Source organism: Mobula birostris, chromosome 5 (genome assembly GCF_030028105.1).
Source record: "Mobula birostris isolate sMobBir1 chromosome 5, sMobBir1.hap1, whole genome shotgun sequence".
Taxonomy (NCBI): domain Eukaryota; kingdom Metazoa; phylum Chordata; class Chondrichthyes; order Myliobatiformes; family Myliobatidae; genus Mobula; species Mobula birostris.
In genome coordinates this window covers 47774851-47795811 of record NC_092374.1, presented here as the reverse complement: position 1 = coordinate 47795811, position 20961 = coordinate 47774851, and the positions used below count along the sequence as shown (strand labels likewise).

The window sequence follows — 20961 nt, the reverse complement described above, 5'->3', positions numbered from 1 at the left end:
CCTCCCCAGTTTAAGGTTTCTGGCGAAGGCTTGCAGGTTTTCTCTTATGTTTAGCAGCATTCATCTTCCCATCAATTCTGACCATATTTCCAGCCCCTGCTGCTGAAAAACATCCCCATTGCATGATGCTAGCTCCACCATTCTTTGCAAGAGGGATGGTATTACCTGGCTGCTGCACAGCATTAGATTTACACCACATGTACTGTTTAGCGTAAAAAGTTCCACTTTAGCCTCATCTAACCGCAAGACCTTCTTCCACATCTTTAAAGCATCTTCTAAGTGACGTTTTGCGGTCTTTACGGGCAAGGATATGTTTTTTTTTGCCAGGCTTCTACCTTCCCATTCTTCCATTAATACCCTTTTTGTGGCAGGCCCTGGAGCAGGAGTTCCTAACCTGGGGTCCACAGACCCCTTGTTTAATGGTATTGGTCCATGGCATAAAAAAGGTTAGGAATCCCTGCTGTGGAGATTGTGGAGTCATGCACATCACCTCCAGTTGCAGCACTGACTTTTATGGCTCACTCAGTGACTTGTTGTCACAGTAGCCTCTTTTACAAGTGCCGTTCTTCTTTTGACGACTAAGTTTAGAGGGTGGTTGCATGTTTTTCCACTTTTTCAGGATGATCTCTGAGGTATGTTCATTGCCTTTGAGTTGGTCTTATACCCTTCCCCAGATTTGTGCTTCTCTATTATCATTTCTCCAGCTTGTTTTGAATGCTCTTTTGTCTTCATTTTGGTTTGGTCTATTCAAAATTTAACAGATGATGGGAGGAGAAGATGGTGGCGTGACGCAGCGCGCGCGGCCTCTCTGGTCATATTTGTTAAATAGGGGCCGTGCACAATTCTGATTTGATGGAGACAGACATGAGAAGCACGGAGGAACATCTGGAGAAACTTCTGAAATGCCCGGTTCGCTGCGGCTGCTACTGTGCGATCGAGAATCTCCGGAGGGAAGGCCCCAAATCCTCAGCTTTGCCTGCTGCTGGCGGCCGGGGTTGGGGTCGAAGCGCTCGGCAGAGATGGTGCTTGGTGTCGGAGGGCTGGTCGGAGGCTCGAAGTTTTCGGACAACTCAGAGTCGGACTTTGGTCGGGTGCTTCCAGGATGCTGCTTTGGCAAGTTTGCGGTGCTAGAAGCTCATGGCAGGGAGAATTTTCTTTCTTCTCTCGTCTGCGTGAGATGATGGGCCTTTTGCGAGACTGAACTTTTTTTTACCATGCCCAGTATTGCTTGAACTGTTGTAACTATATGTTATAATTATGTGGTTTTTGTCAGTTTTTCAGTCTTGGTCTGTCTTGTGTTTCTGTGATATCACACCGGAGGAACATTGTATCATTTCTTAATGCATGCATTACTAAATGACAATAAAAGAGGACTGCGTGTCCTCATAATCTAAATCTATTGTTGGATGTTAAAGAGAGAAGGGGTATTCGTTCTTATGAATTAATTGAAAACAGTTGATCCTCCAATTTTCTACATCAAAAAATAAGATGAGTTGGTAAGGCAATAGTATATTGCACCTGAGGAAAGTTAGTGTGGTAATTACTTCTACCTCACAATTTTAATTTTTAGTAAATTGACAAGTTTTGGATTTTTCCTTTTGATTTGACATGATGCACCATGTTTTGTGGATTAGCCTAAAAAGAAAATAGTTGTGGGGGCCAAATACATTTTCAAAGCACTGTATTTTTAATTTGCATTTCTGTTGGCAGTGGATTACCTGAAAGAAAGGATAATTGTACAATGAGGTAAAAGCTATGATTTTGTTTTCTTCCATCTTTGTTTCCTTTTGAGTATGATTCCTGCCTCTTCAAATTATTAATTTAGGTTTGGAGGTTTTAACTCTACATTAGTTATGCAAGGATTATGTTATCTTCAAAAATATCTTTTAATATAATTGCTGCTTAATACTACTAGGAACTAACTATTTGAACATATTTCATAAATGTTTGCAGGAAAGAAACCAGACTCAGAAAAGACTGATGAGAAGAAGAAGAAATTGATATCACCACCATTGCCTACAACGCCACAGTTCCAGGTGGGTGTAGTGAAAAATTAAAATGGTGTGCTGGAGAGAGCAAAATACTACAATACTACAAACCTGAAATAACAGAAAATGCTAGAAAGAAACAAGGTCAGACAGCACCCATGGAGAAAGTAACAGATTTAATTACTGGCAAAAATATTCCTAGGAAAAATACTTTGTGCTAAGATGGTAAAGTTCGTGAATTAAGTCCCTGATAAACATGTGATCTTAATCTTAGGATGAGAAAAAGCATTTTAACCTTTTGAAATTCATTGTGAGATCATGATACAAGTATGTTTTGTTTGCGACTACATGACATGAATTTTTCATGCCTTTACCCAATGTTTCCATTATCTTTACTAAAATGTGGGATTTTGTTGTGGATGCAAAGAACCCATCTGGACTTGTTCAGTGCTGTATGTATCGTGTCTCTCCCATTTACAGTAGTTGTTTCCCAGTTAGACCTATTGAAATTGCTTCTCTGCTGGCTCAGATGTTTAAAATTCTGAATGGTGAAAATGAATCCATCCTTCTCAGTGAGGTGCCTGTCTCAAACCTTAGTTCATACTCGGTTTATTTCTATAGGTGAAAAAAGGGGCACTTTGAATCCAGCAAAGAAAATTATTTCAAAATAAACATTGATCCCTCGATAGAAACTAGGAAAATAATAATGGGATAAAGGAATTACAGAAATGTTAAATAATACTCTTGTGTTTGTCTCTGTAGTCAAGACAATAAATGCATTTCACAGTTAGCATGTAATCAATAAGTATTTAAACAACTAATATTTCCAGAGAAAATGGGTCTAATCAATGTGAGAAAGAGCTGACAAGTGATAGTGGATGCATTGCTTATAATTGTCCAAAAGTCTGAATTCTGAATACTGTATTCAAGAACCCAAGCAAAAGTGAAGGAAATCAACAGGCCTTTGAATTGATATGATATTGATCACTGGGAAATTGCCGAAAATTTTCATAAGAAAGGTGATATAAGAAAAGTAATGGGTTTATCGTGATTAGGCAGTCATTATGATTGTATACAGGTTTCCCCCCCCATCCGAAGGTAGAGTGTTCCTGTGAAACGGTTCGTAAGCGGGAATGTCGTAAAGCAAAGAAGCAATTACCATTTATTTTTATGGGAAAAATTTGTGAGCGTTCACAGACCCAAAAATAACCTACCAAATCATGCAAATAACACACAAAACCTAAAATAACAGTAACATATAGTAAAAGCAGGAATGATATGATGAATACACAGCCTATATAAAGTAGAAATAGTGTATGTACAGTGTAATATCACTTACGGGAATTGGGAAGACATCGAGCACACTGATGATGGTGTGTTTGGCTGAGTTGTCGGAGGTTGGGGTGGTGCAGTGGCCCCCTCCCACTGGGCAGCGACCCAATACCGATCTGCGAAGCATGCAGGGGTACAGCAGTAGCCGGGACACAGACAGCACACCTTAAGAAAAAAGCCGAAATAAACAAGCTAATTAATTAGGTGCCGTCCGGCACATAATTGTCGGTCCAGATCAGAGGCGATTGCCGATTGCGTCCCCTCTGATCTGGGCCGACATTTATGTGCTGGGCGGCACCTAATTAATTAGCATGTTTATTTCGGCCTTTTTCTTAAAGATGTGCTGGGTGCCTCCCGGCTACGGCTGCATTCTCCGCGAATCGGTATCTGCGGCCTGGGGGTTGGGGTGGTGGGACACTGGGGTGTCATCTCATTGCATCTGTTTCCATTAGGGCAGGCAGGTCGTCATCTTCTATGACTGCCGGCCTCGATGTCGAAGGTCGAGGTTCGTCATCTGCTGTGGAAGGCTTGAAAAACAACAGTATGCTTGACTGCTGAGCCTCGTGCATTTTTCTATCATACAGTTCTTTGTAAGCACTCAAACCATCTTGCAAATATGCCCTAAACCGACGTACCCTTTCAAAATTAAAGTCGTACTTTATCATTGCAGCGCAAATCTCACGCAGTTGCTTCACATTCAGTTCCTGGATGACTTCACTTTCGCTACTGCATTCGATTGTTATCCTTTCCTCTTCCAATTGCATCAGCTCTTCATCTATCAGTTCTTGGTCATGGGATGCCAAAACCTCTTCAACATCATCTTCGTCAACTTCCACAAGTCAAACTCACTTTGTCCTTACCTTGTTCACCACGATCGAAACGCTTAATTATGTCTAGTTTTGCGCCAAGTGTAACACCCTTACGAGCTCTTTTAGGCTTTTCCGATACCTTAAAACTCATCTTGCTAACGGCTGCTCACAGGCACGTGTTTAAGCAATGCCGGCGAGAATGCCGTTCCGAATCCGGGGGAGAGCGGCTGCTCGGGGCGTGCGCTACCTTTTTTTTCCGCGGGCTGCTTTTTTTCGTAACGGTGAAAATGCCTTCTGTTGGCGAAAACAGGGAACTAATGTAGGTCTTTCGTAACTGTGAGGTTTCGTAAAGCGAACGTTTGAAAAACGGGGGCCACCTGTACAGCAGAATATGTAACCAACAAATTTATCAGAGTTCTTTGACAGTATAATCCTATTGTGGATAAAGTGAAACCTGCAGATGTATTTAGATTTCAAAATAACAAATGAAAAGGTTTAGAGGATCATGTCGATGTATATTTCAATTCTGCAGAATGGTGCTGATTGGTATATAAAGATAGTCAAATTAAGTTGTGAGGATACTTGAGTCTGCAAAGGGACATAAGCAGGTTAAGTGAATGTGCAAGAGTGTCTGATGGAGTATTATTTGAGGAAATTATCCACTTCCATAAGAGTAGAAAAATTCTGAATTATCTCAACACTGAGATGTTAGGGAGTGGAATGTGTATCCTTGTGAAGGGAAATAGGCTACAAGGTAAAGGAAAAATTGCTGCAGCTGTACAGAGCTTTGAAGATACACCTGTAGTACTGCATATAATTCTGGTTAACTGATGGGAGGATCCTTCCCTGCAGTGCAGGTTCTTTGCACTATGAGGTTATTTTTGAGGAAAAGTAGTCTTTGCTGAGTTCTTTAGGAAAAATCAGGCATGATCTCACTGAAATGCAAAATTCTGAAGCTACTGGGCAGGATTGATGTTGTGCGGATGAGGTAACTTCAAGATAAAACATTGCCCACAATATTGAGCTGAAGAGATTTTTTTTCTCTTTAAAAGGTACCCAGAAGAGTGGGTGACAAGTGATTAATTCCGGCCTGACTGCTTTGAACTGTGGGAATTTTGAGAGGGAACTGAAGCCGATGAATAATATTAGTGTATAGCATGGTTTTGGTGTTGTTTTGCCTTGTTTAACAGGTTGAAAATTCTATTAAAAAAATAGAAAGGTGGAAATAAGGGCAGGAACCCAGGCAATAAGAAGAGAAAAGAAATAAAACCAAAGAAAGCAGCAAATGCTTGAAGGCAGCAGGATACAGTAGATAAAAATGCGTGAGAGAGTTGCACTGAATAGTTAGCTACATGGGAGAGGGATAGAAAGAAATTGAGAAGTTGGAGGAAAAATAGGTTATTTTAAGATATCATTGTTTGCGTACAAGAAAAAAATCAAAAGCAAACTGTGTAAGATTAATTTCATGAACTCCCCTGAATTTTCACGGCAGCAACTTTGTTCATGAGTGAAATTATCCTAAATGATTTTCAGTTATTTTGACAGATGTCTCAATTAATTCTTCATGAGAACTTCAAAGCATTTAATCTATAAGTATCGAGCAACATATTCCTCCAAATATTTAATTATCTTGCTTGCAAATGAATATATTATAGTTTAAACATAATTATTATGTCCCCCTCTTTGGAGTAGAAAGGAAAGCATTATAGGTGACCCAAATGGTTGATATTGTACAGTGTGATAAATTTGGTTCATGTATATGCTTTACTAAATATTTACTAAATTGAGTCAATGTGAGATTTGTTGTGGACACAATTATTGTTTGGATTTGGCCACATTTTCAGTTTTAACTTCTCTTAACACAACTAGACCATAAGATATAGGAACAGAATTATGCCGATCTGCTCGATTGTTCCATCATGGTTGATTTATTATCCTTCTCAGCCTCATTCTCCTGCCTTCTCTCCTTAACTTTTGACAGCCTGACTGACTAAGAGCCTATCGACCTCTGCTTTAACTATACTCAATGACTTGGCCTCTACAGCCATCCACGGTAATGAATTCCACAGATTCACCACCCTTAGGCTAAAGAAATTCCTTCTCACCTCTGTTCTAAATGGATGTCTGTCTTCTGAGGCTGTGCCCTCTAGCCCTAGACTTCAACTTCCTCACAGACAGGACCCAGGCTGTAAAAATAGAGGACAAGCTCTCCTCTACAATCACTCTGAGCACCGGTGCCCCACAAGGCTGTGTACTCAGCCCCGTGCTGTACTTACTGTACACCCATGATTGTGTAGCCAAGTTTCCATTGAACTCTATATTTTGCTGATGACACAACAATTGTAGGCTGTATCTCTGGTAATGATGAGTTTCAGTACAGAGAGGAAATTAAGAACCTGGTGGCATGGTGCGAAGAGAATAACCTATCCCTCAACGTCAGCAAGACGAAGGAATTGGTTGTTGACTTCAGAAGGAGTAGCGGACCACACGACCCAATTTACATCGGTGGTGCACAACTGGAACAGGTCAGAAGCTTTAAGTTCCTCAGGGTCAATATCACAGATGACCTGACTTGGTCCAACCAAGCAGACTCCACTGCCAAGAAGGCCCACCAGCGCCTTTACTTTCTGAGAAAGCTAAAGAAATTTGGCCTGTCCCTTAAAACCCTCACTAATTTTTATAGTTGCACCGTAGAAAGCATTCTTCTAGAGTGCATCACAACCTGGTATGGAAGTTGTCCTGTCCAAGACTGGAAGAAGCTGCAGAAGATCGTGAACACGGCGCAGCACATCACACAAACCAATCTTCTGTCCTTGGACTCACTTTACACCACACGCTGTCGGAGCGGTGCTGCCAGGATAATCAAGGACACGACCCACCCAGCCAACACACTTTTCGTCCCTCTTCCCTCCGGGAGAAGGCTCAGGAGCTTGAAGACTCGTACGGCCAGATTTGGGGACAGCTTCTTTCCAACTGTGATAAGACTGCTGAATGGATCCTGACCCGGATCTGGGCGATACCCTCCAAATATCTGGACCTGCCTCTTGGTTTTTTTGCACTACCTTACTTTCCATTTTCTATTTATGATATATAATTTAAATTTTTAATATTTACTATCGATTTATACTCCAGGGAGCAGGAAGCGCAGACTCAAAATATCGCTGTGATGATTGTACGTTCTAGTATCAATTGTTTGGTGACAATAAAGTATAGAGTATAAAGTGGACTCATCCCCTCCATATCCACTCTGTCTAGGCTTTTTGATATTTGATGGGTTTCAATGAGATTTCCCTCCCTCCCCCCCCACCCCCCCATTCTTCTAAGCTCTAGCGAGTACCAGAACCATCAAATGCTCTTTGTATGTTAACTCGGTATCATTCTTGTGAATCTCCTGTGGACCCTCTTGTGCCATGTTTCCTTTGATAAGGGGCCCAGAAACTGCTCACAGTACTTCCAAGTGCGATCTGACCAATGACATACAAAACCTTAGCATCACAACCTTGCTCTTGTATTCTGGTCCTCTCTTAATGAATGCTAACTACTGAAGTCAGGCTAGCTGACCTATAATTTCCTTTCTTCTGCCTTCCTCCCTTCTTAAAGAGTGGAGTGACTTGCAATTTTCCAGTTCCCTGGAGCCATTCCGGAACCTAGTGATTTTTGGAAGTTAATTGCTAATGCGTCCACAATCTCTGAAGCTGCCTCCTTCAGAACTCTCAGGTGTAGTCCATCTGGTCCAGGTGACTTGTCTACCTTCCTCTACTCTCTCATGCCTATATAATTTCTTTTACTCCACTGATGCATCTGACTCTCACTTCTCTCAAACTGCAGGGTGAATTCTATCACATTATAATACTGCGTCCTAAGGGTTCCTTTACCTTAAGCACTCTAATCAAATCTGGTTCATTGCACAACGCCCCACCCAGAATTGCTTTTCCCCAATGGGCTCAACTACAAACTGCTATAAAAAGCCATTTCGCCATTCTACAAATTCCCTCTTGGGATCCAGCACCAACCTTATTTACCCATTCTGTATGCATATTGAAATCTCCCATGACAATCGTATCATTGCTTTTATTACGTGCCTGTTCTATTTCCCATTGAAGTTTATATCCTACATCCTGGCTGCTGTTCGGAGGCCTGTACATAACTCCCATTAGGGTCTTTTTACCTGTTGGAGTTTCTTAACTCTACCCACAAAGATTCTACACCTTCTGATTTTACATATCCCCTTTCTAAGGATTTGATTTCATTTGTTACCGACAGAGCCATCCCACCCCCTCTACCTATCCACCTACCTGTCTATCTGTTCGATACAAGGTGTATCCTTGGACGTTATGTTTCCAACTCTGATCTTCTTCCAACCACTTTTCTGTGATTCCCACAATGTCATACCTGCTAATCTTTACCTGTGCTATAAGATCATCTAGCTTATTCTGTATACTACGTACATTCAAATATAACACCTTCAGTCCTGTATTCATCACCTTTTTCGATCACTTCACCTTCTCCTATTTTCTGCAATTTTGCTCTATCATCTGCCTGTCCATCCTCATAGTTTCATTACACAATGCATTGTTTTGTATATCAACTGCTCCATCCTCCTATCACTCCAGTTCCCATAAACCCTACAAACGTAATTTTGCTCTAGCAACACTGCCCACAAGAATACTGCACCGCCCCACCCCCATTTGGGTTCAGGTATAACTGTCAGATTTGCACTGAATTTTCTCTTTCCTGGCATTTTGGTCATCTATTCAGAATAATTCTGTTCTATTGAGGTGCAGTTCCTTGTGAGAGGAAGCTGGGTGCTTTTCTAATCCACATCCAACCTTAGTGTTATACGTCAGTAGATTATATAAACCTAATCCTGACTGCATTATGAATCTATATATGCATTACAAGCTGAGTCAGAAGTTGGGGTCCAACATCACCGAGGACTATTTCAATGCAACTTGATCGTTTTCACATGAACAGCAAACTCGGAAAAGAAACTCAATTTGAGGCTTTGCATTTTCAGTGAAATTGTAATTGACATACGTCACCAAGGAACTAATTTCTGTTTTAAAAGAAAAATTTTTCCCAATACAGGTGTCCCCTGCTTTTCGAACGTTTGCTTTACGAAACCTCACTTACGAAAAAAGCAGCACGTGAAAAATTGCCGACGTGCGATTAAAAAAAAGCAGCGCGCGCCCCGAGCAGCTAAGCTCCTCCCCCGGAACTGCATTCTAGCTGTCATTGCTTAAGCACGTGCTTTATCTCGATTTATTTTGTGCATCCGTCAGCAAGATGAGTTCTAAGGTATCGGAAAAGCCTAAAAGAGCTCGTAAGGGTGTTACACATAGCGTAAAACTAGACATAGTTAAGCATTTTGATCGTGGTGAACGAAGCAAGGACATCGTCCGCGCGTTGAACTTGCCTGCATCCACCATTCGCACTATTTATACGCAGAGAGAAAAAATCTTGAAAGCTGCCGATGTTACTGTTGGTTCTGCTCGTAGCAAAGTGGTCTCTCTTAGTCGACATCCAGTAATGGATAAAATGGAAAGTCTATTGCTTGAGTGGATTGATGGGTGTACAAAACGTGGTGTTCCTTTAAGTTATCTTATACTTAAGGAGAAATCAGTCAGTCTTTTTAATAAGCTGAAACAGAAAGCACTGGCCGATGGTGATGAAAGTATTGCGAAAGTGGAATTTAAAGGTAGTCACGGGTGGTTTGATCGGTTTCTGAGGCGAGGGCAGCTTCATAGTTCAACGTTTACTGGAGAGAGTGCTTCGGCTGACACTGAAGCTGCCGAAAGGTTTCCCAGCAGAACTGAAGAAAATAATTACAGAAGATGGTTATTCGTATAAGCAAGTGTTTAACTGTGACGAAACTGCAATTTATTGGAAAAAAATTGCCGAGTAAGACATTTATTTCGAAAGAAGAAAAGCAGGCTAAGGGACACAAGGCATCGAAGGACAGATTTACCCTAATGCCTATTATTAACGCCACTAAGCCTCTACTAGTGTACCATTCAGAAAATCCGAGGGCACTTAAAGGCATTGATAAGAAAACACTTCCCGTTGTGTTCCGTTCACATCCAAGCAGTTGGAACACCCAAGTGCTTTTTTCTGAGTACATGAGCAGATACGTTAGTCTTTCTGTTGAAAAATACTGTAGAGAAAATAATCTCGATAATAGGTGCCTTGTGATTGTCGATAATTGTGCTGCTCATCCGCCTGACATTACCGAGTATGGCTGTAACATTCGTGTTGCGTTCTTACTGCCAAATACAACATCGTTGCTGCAGCCGTGTGATCAAGGCCTAATAGCCACAATTAAAGGCTACTATACGCAAAATGTGATGCATTTTATTGTAAGTGCTATTGACAGAGAGGGCAACTGCGAGAGGTCTGGAAAGACTACAGTATAAAACTGGCAATCGCCAACATTGGAGATGCTCTCGCTAGGCTAACAGTCTCGATGAAAAATGACGTTTGGAGGAAACTATGTCCCGAAGCAGTGAACGATTTTAAAGGCTTCGAGCCATCAACAATAAATATGACAATAGTGGGGAGGCTGGGTTTGTGGAAGTTAACGAAGATGATGTTGAAGAGGTTTTGGCATCCCATGACCAAGAATTGACAGATGAAGAGCTGATGCAATTGCAAGAAGAAAGGATAACAATCGAAACCGAACGCAGTAGCGAAAATGAAGTCGTCCAGGAACTGAACGTGAAGCAGTTGCGTGAGATTTTCGCTGCGATTGAGAGCGCTGCAATGATTGCAGAAAAGTCTGCATTTAATTTTGAAAGGGCACGTAGGTTTAGAGCAGGTTTGCAGGATGTTTTGAGTGCTTACAAAGAACTGTATGATCTAAAAATGCGCGAGGCTCAGCAGTCAAGTATACTGTCGTTTTTCAAGCCTTGCACATCAACCACAGCAGGCGACGAACCTCGACCTTCGACATCGAGGCAGGCAGACATAGAAGAAGATGACCTGGCTGCCCTATTGGAAATAGACTACAATGAGATGACACCCCAGTCTCCTCTACCTCCCACCACCCCAATTTCCGACGACTCAGCCTAAAACACCATCCTGATTCCCGTAAGTGAAACTACACTGTACATACATTATTTCTACTTTATATAGGTTGTGTATTTTTGTGTTATTTAGTATGATTTGTTATTTTTTGATTTATTTATTTTTATTTTATGATTTGTTAGCCTCATAGCTTAAAGGTTACTGGAGAGAGTGCTTCTGCCGAGAGCACCTGTGCCGACAGTGCTTCCACCGACAGCGCATGTGTGAGATTTTCGCTGCGCTAGACTGTGCTTCAATGATTGCAAAAAGTATTTCTACTTTATATGGGCTGTGTACTTTTGTGTTATTTAGTATGATTTGTTATTTGGTACGATTTGGCAGCCTCATAGCTTAAAGGTTACTGGAGAGAGTGCTTCTGCCGAGAGAGCGCGCGCGTGAGATTTTCGCTGCGCTAGACAGTACTTCAATGATTGCAAAAAGTATTTCTACTTTATATAGGCTGTGTATTTATCATATCATTCCTGCTTTATTATATGTTACTGTTATTTTAGGTTTTATGTGTTATTTGGCATGATTTGGTAGGTTATTTTTTGGGTCTGGAAATGCTCACAAACTTATCCCATATTAATAAATGGTAATTGCTTCCTCACTTTACGACATTTCGGCTTACGAACCGTTTCATAGGAACGCTCTACCTTCGGATGGCGGGGGAAACCTGTACGTTGTTATGCAGTAGTACTAATTTTTCTCTTATTAATCAATATCGGCATGTATTTAATGCCCTACATGTTTTCATACATAAAATAAATGTATAAAATAATTATCAATTTGCTCTTAAGAAATTGCCCAGCCAGTGGATCTACTCTCGGCTGTAGTGGCCTATGTTAAATCCTCACCTTTGATGCTGACTGCGTGGAATTGGTACATTCTGCCTGTGACTGCACAGGTTTCTCTTAGTGCTCCCATTTCTACCCACATCCCATGTATGAGAGTGGCTGTGGTAAATTGCCCTGAATGTGTAGGTGATGTTTGTGTAATGTTTGACTCTCTGATGTTTTTTCCTTTAGTCTTACTATGTTCAGATGGGAAGTCTGTATTCGTTATTTCATTCACAGAAATGTTAAAATATTATTAGTTTGATTGGTTAGAAGGTAAATTGTACTTCACTGTTAAGAGCAAAAGCTTTTAAGTTTGCTTTTTATGCATTTTGATTTTATTACGTTTCCTTTTAAATTTCTCTTTGTAGCTTGTTTGCACTAGTCTTGATGAACTCAGGGAACTTATTGCCAAAATGGAAGGAGAGCTCAAAGAACTGGAAAATAATAAGAAGAAATCGGTAAGTCACTGGTTTTCTTATTCTGTGAATCCAGATACGAAAATCAAAAATTCTCTAACAAGACATTGACCCTGCTCATTATTTATTTTGGATTTGTTGACTGGACTGGATGGTGTGGTTTATTTTTAAAGATTTCCTCCAGAATCAATTTATAAGCTGTTTTGCAGCTTCGCACATGACATAAATACGTGTATTTGTTAAGTTTAGAAGTCACGAATGAAAAACAAATTTTCTGTAAAAGAATAGGACTGTTTAATTTTGTAACAGTGCTTTCTGTTGATGCACATTGTATTGTGCATTTTGGATTTGAAATGCATGTTATGTGCATGTTTTAGAATGGTCAAAATGTTGTAAAAGTAGCTCAAATTTAAGTTTTTTTTTAGTTTTAACTCCTCTTTGTTTTTAGGTAGGTTGCTGTTGTTTTGATACTTTCCTAGACAAGACTTCTGATTTCTAGATGCTTCCCTAGCCATTCTTCTAATTTCTAGAAGTGGAATTGATGGTTGTATAATTAACAATTGGGGTCATCATCGTGCTCCAGAAATTAGTTGATTCAGCAGCTCAAGAGTAATTGCAGAAGAACTATATTTATTGATAATGTGTGCTGTTAATACCCAATCAGTTACAATTTGATAACTAAAACATTGGGCTTACAAAATCGCATAATTCTTTCATTATGGCTAAAATATATAACTTTTGTTATTTACAGGAAAAATGGTTTTACAGGCGACAAGCTTTAAAAGATTTGCATAGTACCCTAGGACGACTGTTGAATGAACTGTTACCATGGGAACCAAAGCTAATCAAGGCTTATCAGAGAAATCGGTAATTTTTGCATTTTATGTGCATTTTCCTTATGTCTGCTAATTTCTTCGTTTCATTGAAAGAAAATAGTCATGGTGAGGAGTGGTTTTGGTGCTCTGAGGTAGTGGGTCCAAGTGACTTTCTAGAAACAAATAAGTAGCAACATCAAAATCGCAAACACGAGGAATACTGCAGATGCTGGAAATTCAAGCAACACACATCAAAGTTGCTGGTGAATGCAGCAGGCCAGGCAGCATCTCTAGGAAGAGGTACAGTCGACGTTTCGGGCTGAGACCCTTTGTCAGGACTAACTGAAGGAAGAGCTAGTAAGAGATTTGGAAGTGGGAGGGGGAGATCCAAAATGATAGGAGAAGACAGGAGGGGGAAGGGATGGAGCCAAGAGCTGGACAGGTGATTGGCAAAAGGGATATGAGAAGATCATGGGACAGGAGGCCCAGGGTGAAGGAAAAGGGGGAGGGGGGGGAACCCAGAGGATGGGCAAAGGGTATAGTCAGAGGGACAGAGGGAGAAAAAGGAGAGAGAGAGGGAGAAAGAATGTGTGTGTATATAAATAAATAATGGATGGGGTACGAGGGGGAGGTGGAGCATTAGCAGAAGTTCATGTCATCAGGTTGGAGGCTACCCAGACAGAATACAAGGTGTTGTTCCTTCAACCTGAGTGTGGCTTCATCTTTCCAACATATTATTCTCCGTAATTTCCGCCACCTCCAACGGGATCCCACCACTAAGCACGTCTTTCCCTCCCCCCCCCCCGCTTTCCGCAGGGATTGCTCCCTACGTGACTCCTTTGTCCATTCGTCCCCCCCCATCCCTCCCCACTGATCTCCCTCCTGGCACTTTTCCTTGTAAGCGGAACAAGTGCTACATATGCCCTTACACTTCCTCCCTTACCACCATTCAGGGCCCCAGACAGTCCTTCCAGGTGAGGCGACACTTCACCTGTGAGTTGGCTGGGGTGATATACTGCGTCCAGTGCTCCCAATGTGGCCTTCTATATATTGGTGAGACCCGACGCAGACTGGGAGATCGTTTTGCTGAACACCTACGCTCTGTCCGCTAGAGAAAGCAGGATCTCCCAGTGGCCACACATTTTAATTCCATATCCCATTCCCATTCTTATATGTCTATCCACGGCCTCCTCTACTGTAAAGATGAAGCCACACTCAGGTTGGAGGAACAACACTTTATATTCCGTCTGGGTAGCCTCCAACCTGATGGCATGAACATTGACTTCTCTAACTTCCGCTAATGCCCCACCTCCCCCTCGTACCCCATCCGTTATTTATTTATATACACACATTCTTTCTCTCTCTCTCTCCTTTTTCTCCCTCTGTCCCTCTGACTATACCCCTTGTCCACCCGCTGGGTTCCCCCCCTCCCCCTTTTCCTTCTCCATGGGCCTCCTGTCCCATGATCCTCTCATATCCCTTTTGCCAATCACCTGTCCAGCTCTTGGCTCCATCCCTCCCCCTCCTGTCTTCTCCTATCATTTTGGATCTCCCCCTCCCCCTCCCACTTTCAAATCTCTTACTAGCTGTTCCTTCAGTTAGTCCTGACGAAGGGTCTCGGCCGGAAACGTCGACTGTACCTCTTCCTGGAGATGCTGCCTGGCCTGCTGCATTAACCAGCAACTTTGATGTGAGCAACATCAAAATGTCCATATTTCCTCTCATGGAATGCTTTGGTCTAAGCCTGTTTTCTTTCTCACTTGTGTTTAAGGTTCTTTTCAATTATTTAATGACTTTCTGAAAATTATAGAGCCAGTCAGTGTGCCAGAAACAGCTTTGTGATGTATTGCTGCAGATTCCAGGAACATTACTTTCACCTAAATAGCTTTTGATATTATTTTATTGTTATGCAGCCTGGCTATTTTTATTTAGTCATCAAAAGGCATCTAGGAATACAATTCATGTTTACTCACCAGATGATAATTGGCTTATTAGCATTATTTTTTTTTAAGCCAGCTTTGAAATCGTCTTTGTATGATGGAGTGAGTACTGATATGTGTGTTTGTGCAACTAGACCATAAGACATAGGAGCAGAATTAGCCCATCTGGCCCATCGAGTCTGCTCCGCCATTAAATCATGGCTCCCCTTCCTTTTTCTCCTTCTCGATGCCATTTCCCGGCCTCCTTTGATGCTATGTCCAATCAAGAACCTATCAATCTCTGCCTTAAATACACCCAACGACCTGGCCTCCACAGCTGCATGTGGTAACAAAATCCACAAATTCACCACCCTCTGACTAAAGAAATTTCTCTGCATCTGTTTTGAATGGATGCCCCTCTATTGCGAGGCTGTGCTCTCTTGTCCTAGACTCTCCCACCATAGGAAACATCCTTTCCACATCCACTCTGTCTACTTGGCCTTTCAACATACAAAAGTTTTCAATGAGATACCCCCTCATCCTTCTGAAGTCCAGCAAGTACAGACCCACAGCCGTCAAATGTTCCTTGTATGATAACCCTTTCATTCCTGGAAAACCATCCTTGTGAACCTCCTCTGGAACCCTCTCTAATGCCAGCACATCTCTTCCAAGATGAGGAGCCCAAAACTGTACATAATACTCAAGGTGAGGCCTCACCAGTGCCTTATAAAGCCTCAGCATCACATCCCTGGTCTTGTATTCTTGAAATGAATGCTAACATTGCATTTGCCTTCCCCACCTCCACCTCAACCTGCAAACTAACCTTTAGGGTGTCTACACAAGGACTCCCAAGACCCTTTGCATCTCAGATTTATGGATTTTCTCCCCGTTTATTTCTACTACCAAAGTGCATGACCATGCATTTTCCAACATTATATTTCATTTGCCACTTTCTTGCCCATTCTCCTAATCTGTCTAAGTCTTTCTGCATCCTACCTGTTTCCTCAACACTACCTGCCCCTCCGTCAATCTTTGTATCATTTGCAAACTTGGCAACAAAGTCATTTATTTCATCATCTAAATCATTTGTATACAGCATAAAAAGAAGTGGTTCCAACACCGAACCCTGCAGAACACCACTAGTCACTGACAGCCAACCAGACAATGATCCTATTATTCTCACTGGCTGCTGTCTTCCAATCAGCCGGTGCTCTAACCATCTTAGTAACTTTCCTGTAATACCACGGGCTCTTAACTTGGTAAGCAGCCTCATGTGTGGCACCTTGTCAAAGGCCTTCTGTAAGTCCAAATATACAACATCCACTGCATCCCCTTATCTATCCTACAGGTTCGTCAGGCAGGATGTTCCCTTAAGGAAACCATGCTGACTTTGTCCTATCTTGTCCTGTGTCACCAAGTGCTCCATCACCTCATGCTTAACAGTTGACTCTTAACATCTTACCAACCACTGAGGTCAGGCAAACTGATCTATAATTTCCTTTCTGCTGCCTTCCTCCTTTCTTAAAAATTGGAGTGACATTTGCAATTTTCCAGTCCTCTGGCACCATCCCAGACTCCAATGATTTTTGAAAGATTGTTTTCTAATGCCGCCACAATCTCTAACACTTCCTCTTTCAGAACCCTCGTATGCAATTCATCTGGTCCGGGTGACTTATGTACTTTTAGGTCCTTCAGCTTTTTGAGCACCTTCTCCCTTGTAATAGAAATTGTACCCACAGTTTTAAAAACTTCCCAGTTCTCTATCTTCCCACTAACTTTTGCTTTGTTGTATGTCCTGTCTTTTGTTTTCACATTAGCTTTGACTTCCTTTGTCAGCCATAGTTATGCTATTTTGCCATTTGAGTATTTCTTCATTTTTGGAATACACGTCTCCTGCACCTTCCTCATTTTCCCCAGAAACGCACGCCATTGCTGCCCTACTGATGTCCCTGCCAGCAGCTCCTTCTAATTTACTTTAGCCAACTCCTCTCTCATACACTGTAATTTCCCTTACTCCACTGAAATATTGCTACGTCAGACTTTACTTTCTCCTTATCAAATTTCAAGTTGCACTCAATCATAGTGTGACCACTGGTTCCTAAGGGTTCTTTTACCTTAAGCTCCCTAATCGCCTCTGCTATATTACATCCAATCCAGTATAGTTGATCCCCTAGTAGGTTCAATGACAAACTGCTTTAAAAAGGCATTCAACAAATACCAACCTGATTTTTCCTATCGACCTGCATGTTAAAATCTCCCATGACGATCATAACATTGCCCTTTTGACATGCCTTTTCTATTTCCTGTGGTAATCTGTGGTCCACCTCCCTGCCACTGTTGGGAGGCCTGTATGTAACTGCCATCAGGGTCTTTTTACCCTTGCAGTTTCTTAACTCAACCCACAAGGATGCAACATATCCCGATCCTATGTCACATCTTTCTACTGATTTGATGCCATTCTTTATCAGTAGAGCCATGCCTCCCCCTCTGCCTACCTTCCTATCCCTCTGATACAATGTGTAACCTTGGACATTTAACTCCCAACTACAACCATCTTTCAGCCACGATTCAGTGATGGCCACAATATCATACCTGACAATATATAGTACGAGGGGTGATTGATAAGTTCATGGCCTCAGGTAGAAGGAGTCAATTTTAGAAAACCTAGCACGTTTACTTTTCAACATAGTCCCCTCCTACATGTACACACTTAGTCCAGTGGTCGTGGAGCATATGGATCCCTTCTTTGTAGAAGTGGTCTGCAGCAGGGGTGATTCATAGGTTCGTGGCTTAAGGCAGAAGGAGATGAGTTATTAACTTCAAACTTTCTGCATTATCACTCAGAGTTGAACTGCACGTGCATGTGATGAGAGCGTCTTGGACCTCCTGGTGGTCCACAGCAGGGGTGATTGATAAGTTAGTGGCCTACAGTAGAAGGAGGTGGGTTATACAGCTCTCGTTACATGCACCTGCAGTTCAACTCTTTGAATGAAAATGCAGAAAGTTTGAAGTTAATAACTCATCTCCTTCCACCTTAGGCCACGAACTTATCAATCACCCCTGCTGTGTACCACTTCTGGAGGTCCAAGATGCCGACTTTTACAAAGGTGGGATCCGTATGCTCCACGACTTCTGGACTAAGTGTGCAAATGTAGGATTGACTCATTCTACCTTAGACCACGAGCTTATCAATCACCCCTTGTAGTGCAACAAGATCATCCACATTATTTCTTATACTCTGCACATTGAGATACAATGCCTTGAGTACTGTATTTGCTATCCTTTTTGATTTTGTATCACTCATATACTGATACTCATCCTGTTGGCTGTGACTACGTCCCATCACCTGCCTGCCCTTCCTGACAGTCTGACTGCACACAATCTTTACTTTGTTACCATCCATCCTATTCTGATTCCCATCATTCTGGTTCCCACTCCCCTGCCAAATTAGTTTAAATCCTCCCCAAAAGCTCTAACCAACCTGCCTGTGAGAATATTCATTCCCCTCTGGTTCAGGTGCAACCTGTCACTTTTGAACAGGTCATTCATCCCCCAGAAGAGATCCAAATGATCCAAGAGTCTGAAGCTCTGCCCCTCGCACCAGCTTCTTAGCCACAGATTTATCTGCCATATCATCCTGTTTCTACCCTCACTTGATTCATGCCACAGGCAGCAATCCAGAAATTAATACCCTGGAGATCCTGCTTTTCAGCTTTCTACCTAGCTCTCTAAAATCTCTTTTCAGCACTTCTTTGATTTTTCTTCTTATGTCTTTGGAACCAATATGTACAAAGACATCTGGCTGCTCTCGCTTCCTCTCCAAAATGTTGTGGATGCAATCTGAGATGTCCCTGACCCTGGCACTTGGCTAGCAACATACCATCTGGGTGTCTCGTTCATGTCCACAGAATCTCCTGTCTGTTCCCCTCACTATTGAGTCCCCTATCACTACCACACCCTTCTTTTCTCTCTTTCCATTCTGCATCATAGACCTGTGCTCATTGCCTGTGTAGCCGGTCGCTGTGGCATCCTCCCAGGAGGTCATCCCCCACAAAAGTCTCCAAAGTGATATACTTATTTTTGAGGGGAATGGCCACAGATGTGCTCTGCTCTAACTGCCGATTTACATTTCCATTCCTCCTGGCAGTCACCCAGCTACTTGTCTCCTGCAAGTTTGGGGTGACTACTTCCCTGTAACTCTGATCAATTATCTCCTCATTCTCCTGTACAAGCTGAAGGTCATCCAGCTGCTGCTCCAGATCTCTAAAATGGTCTTCAAGGTGTTGGACTTCCTGGCCAATAGACCTAGTCAGGATGCACATCATTCTCAGTACCTCGTAGGGTTGTGTGCTAAGCCCAGTACTGTACACTTTGCTCACACATGACTGCACGGTCAAACACCTGAGTAATCACATGATCAAGTTTGCCAATGACACGACAGTGGTATGGCCGATTACCAACAATGATGAGGTGGACTACAGAGAAGAGGTAGAAGAGCTAAAGGCCTTTCGCAGTGTCAACAAGACAAAGTTCAAAGTAAATTTATAATCAAAGTACTTATATGTCACTATATACGACCCTGAGATTCATTTTCTTGTGGACATGCACAGTAAATCCAAGAAGCACAATAAGATCAATGAAAGACCGTGCCCAACAGAATGGGTAAATAATCAATGTGCAAAAGACAACAAACCATGTCAACACAAAATAAAATAAAGTATGCACTAAATACCGAGAACGTGAGATGAAGAGTCCTTGAAAATAAGTCCAAAGTTTGTGGGAATAATTTAGTGATGGGGTGAGTGAAGTTGGGTGAAGTTATCCGCACTGGTTCAAGATCCTGATGGTTGAGGGATAATGACTGTTACTGAACCTGGTGGTGTGGGCAGCTCCAACCTGCTAATTAAATTTGCTGACGATACTACATTGATTGGCCTCATCTCAAATAATAACGAGGCAGCCTTCAGGGAACAAGTCATCACCCTGACACCATGGTATCAAGAAAACAACCTCTCCTTCAATGTCGCAAAAACAAAGGAGTTGGTTGTGGACTACAGGAGGAAGGAAGACTGACTAACTCCTATTGACATCAGTGGATCTGGGATTGAGAGGGTGTACAGCTTTAAGTTGGTTGAGGAATTTTGGTACGGGCCCCTAAATCCTAAGAACTTTCTGCAGAGGCATAATTGAGAGCATCCTGACAAGCTTCATCACTGCCTGCTATGCAAACTATAGTTCCCTCAATTGCAGGACTCTGCAGGGAGTGGTGGGGACAGCCCAGTGCATCTGTAGATGTGAACTTACCACTGTTCAGGACATTTACAGAGACAGGTGTGTAAAAAGGGCCTGAAGGATCATTGGGAACCCAAGTCACCCCAACCACAAACTGTTCCAGCTGCTTCCATCTGGGAAATGGTACTGCAGCATAAAAGCCAGGACCAACAGGTTCTTCCACCAGGCCATCAGAATGTTAAATTCACATTGATATAATTGTTATATTGACTGTCCTGTTGTACATACTATTTATTGCAACTTACTATAAATTACACATTGCACATTTAGATGGAGATGTAACATAAATATTTTTATACCTCATGTATGTGAAGGATGCAAGTAATAAAGTCAATTCAATTCAAGGTCATTTCAATCCATACTCATGTCATTTCTACAAATGTGCAGTAGAGAGCATCCTAACAAGCTGCATCATTGTATGGCACAGAAACTATGCTGGAGCAGACAGAAAGTCTCTACGGTGAGTAGTCAAAACTGCCCATTGCATCA

The 20961-nt window shown here is 42.0% G+C and overlaps 1 protein-coding gene across 1 annotated transcript in view; it reads left to right on the top strand.

The window, feature by feature from the left end:
• The window catches only part of LOC140197682 (uncharacterized bromodomain-containing protein 10), a 77249-nt gene that overhangs the window by 41885 nt on the left and 14403 nt on the right, over nt 1-20961 (top strand). Inside the window, exons 4-6 of the mRNA XM_072257992.1 lie at nt 1954-2036; nt 12399-12488; nt 13198-13313. Coding sequence (XP_072114093.1) covers nt 1954-2036; nt 12399-12488; nt 13198-13313 — 289 coding nt within the window. The remainder of the gene's footprint in view (nt 1-1953; nt 2037-12398; nt 12489-13197; nt 13314-20961) is intronic.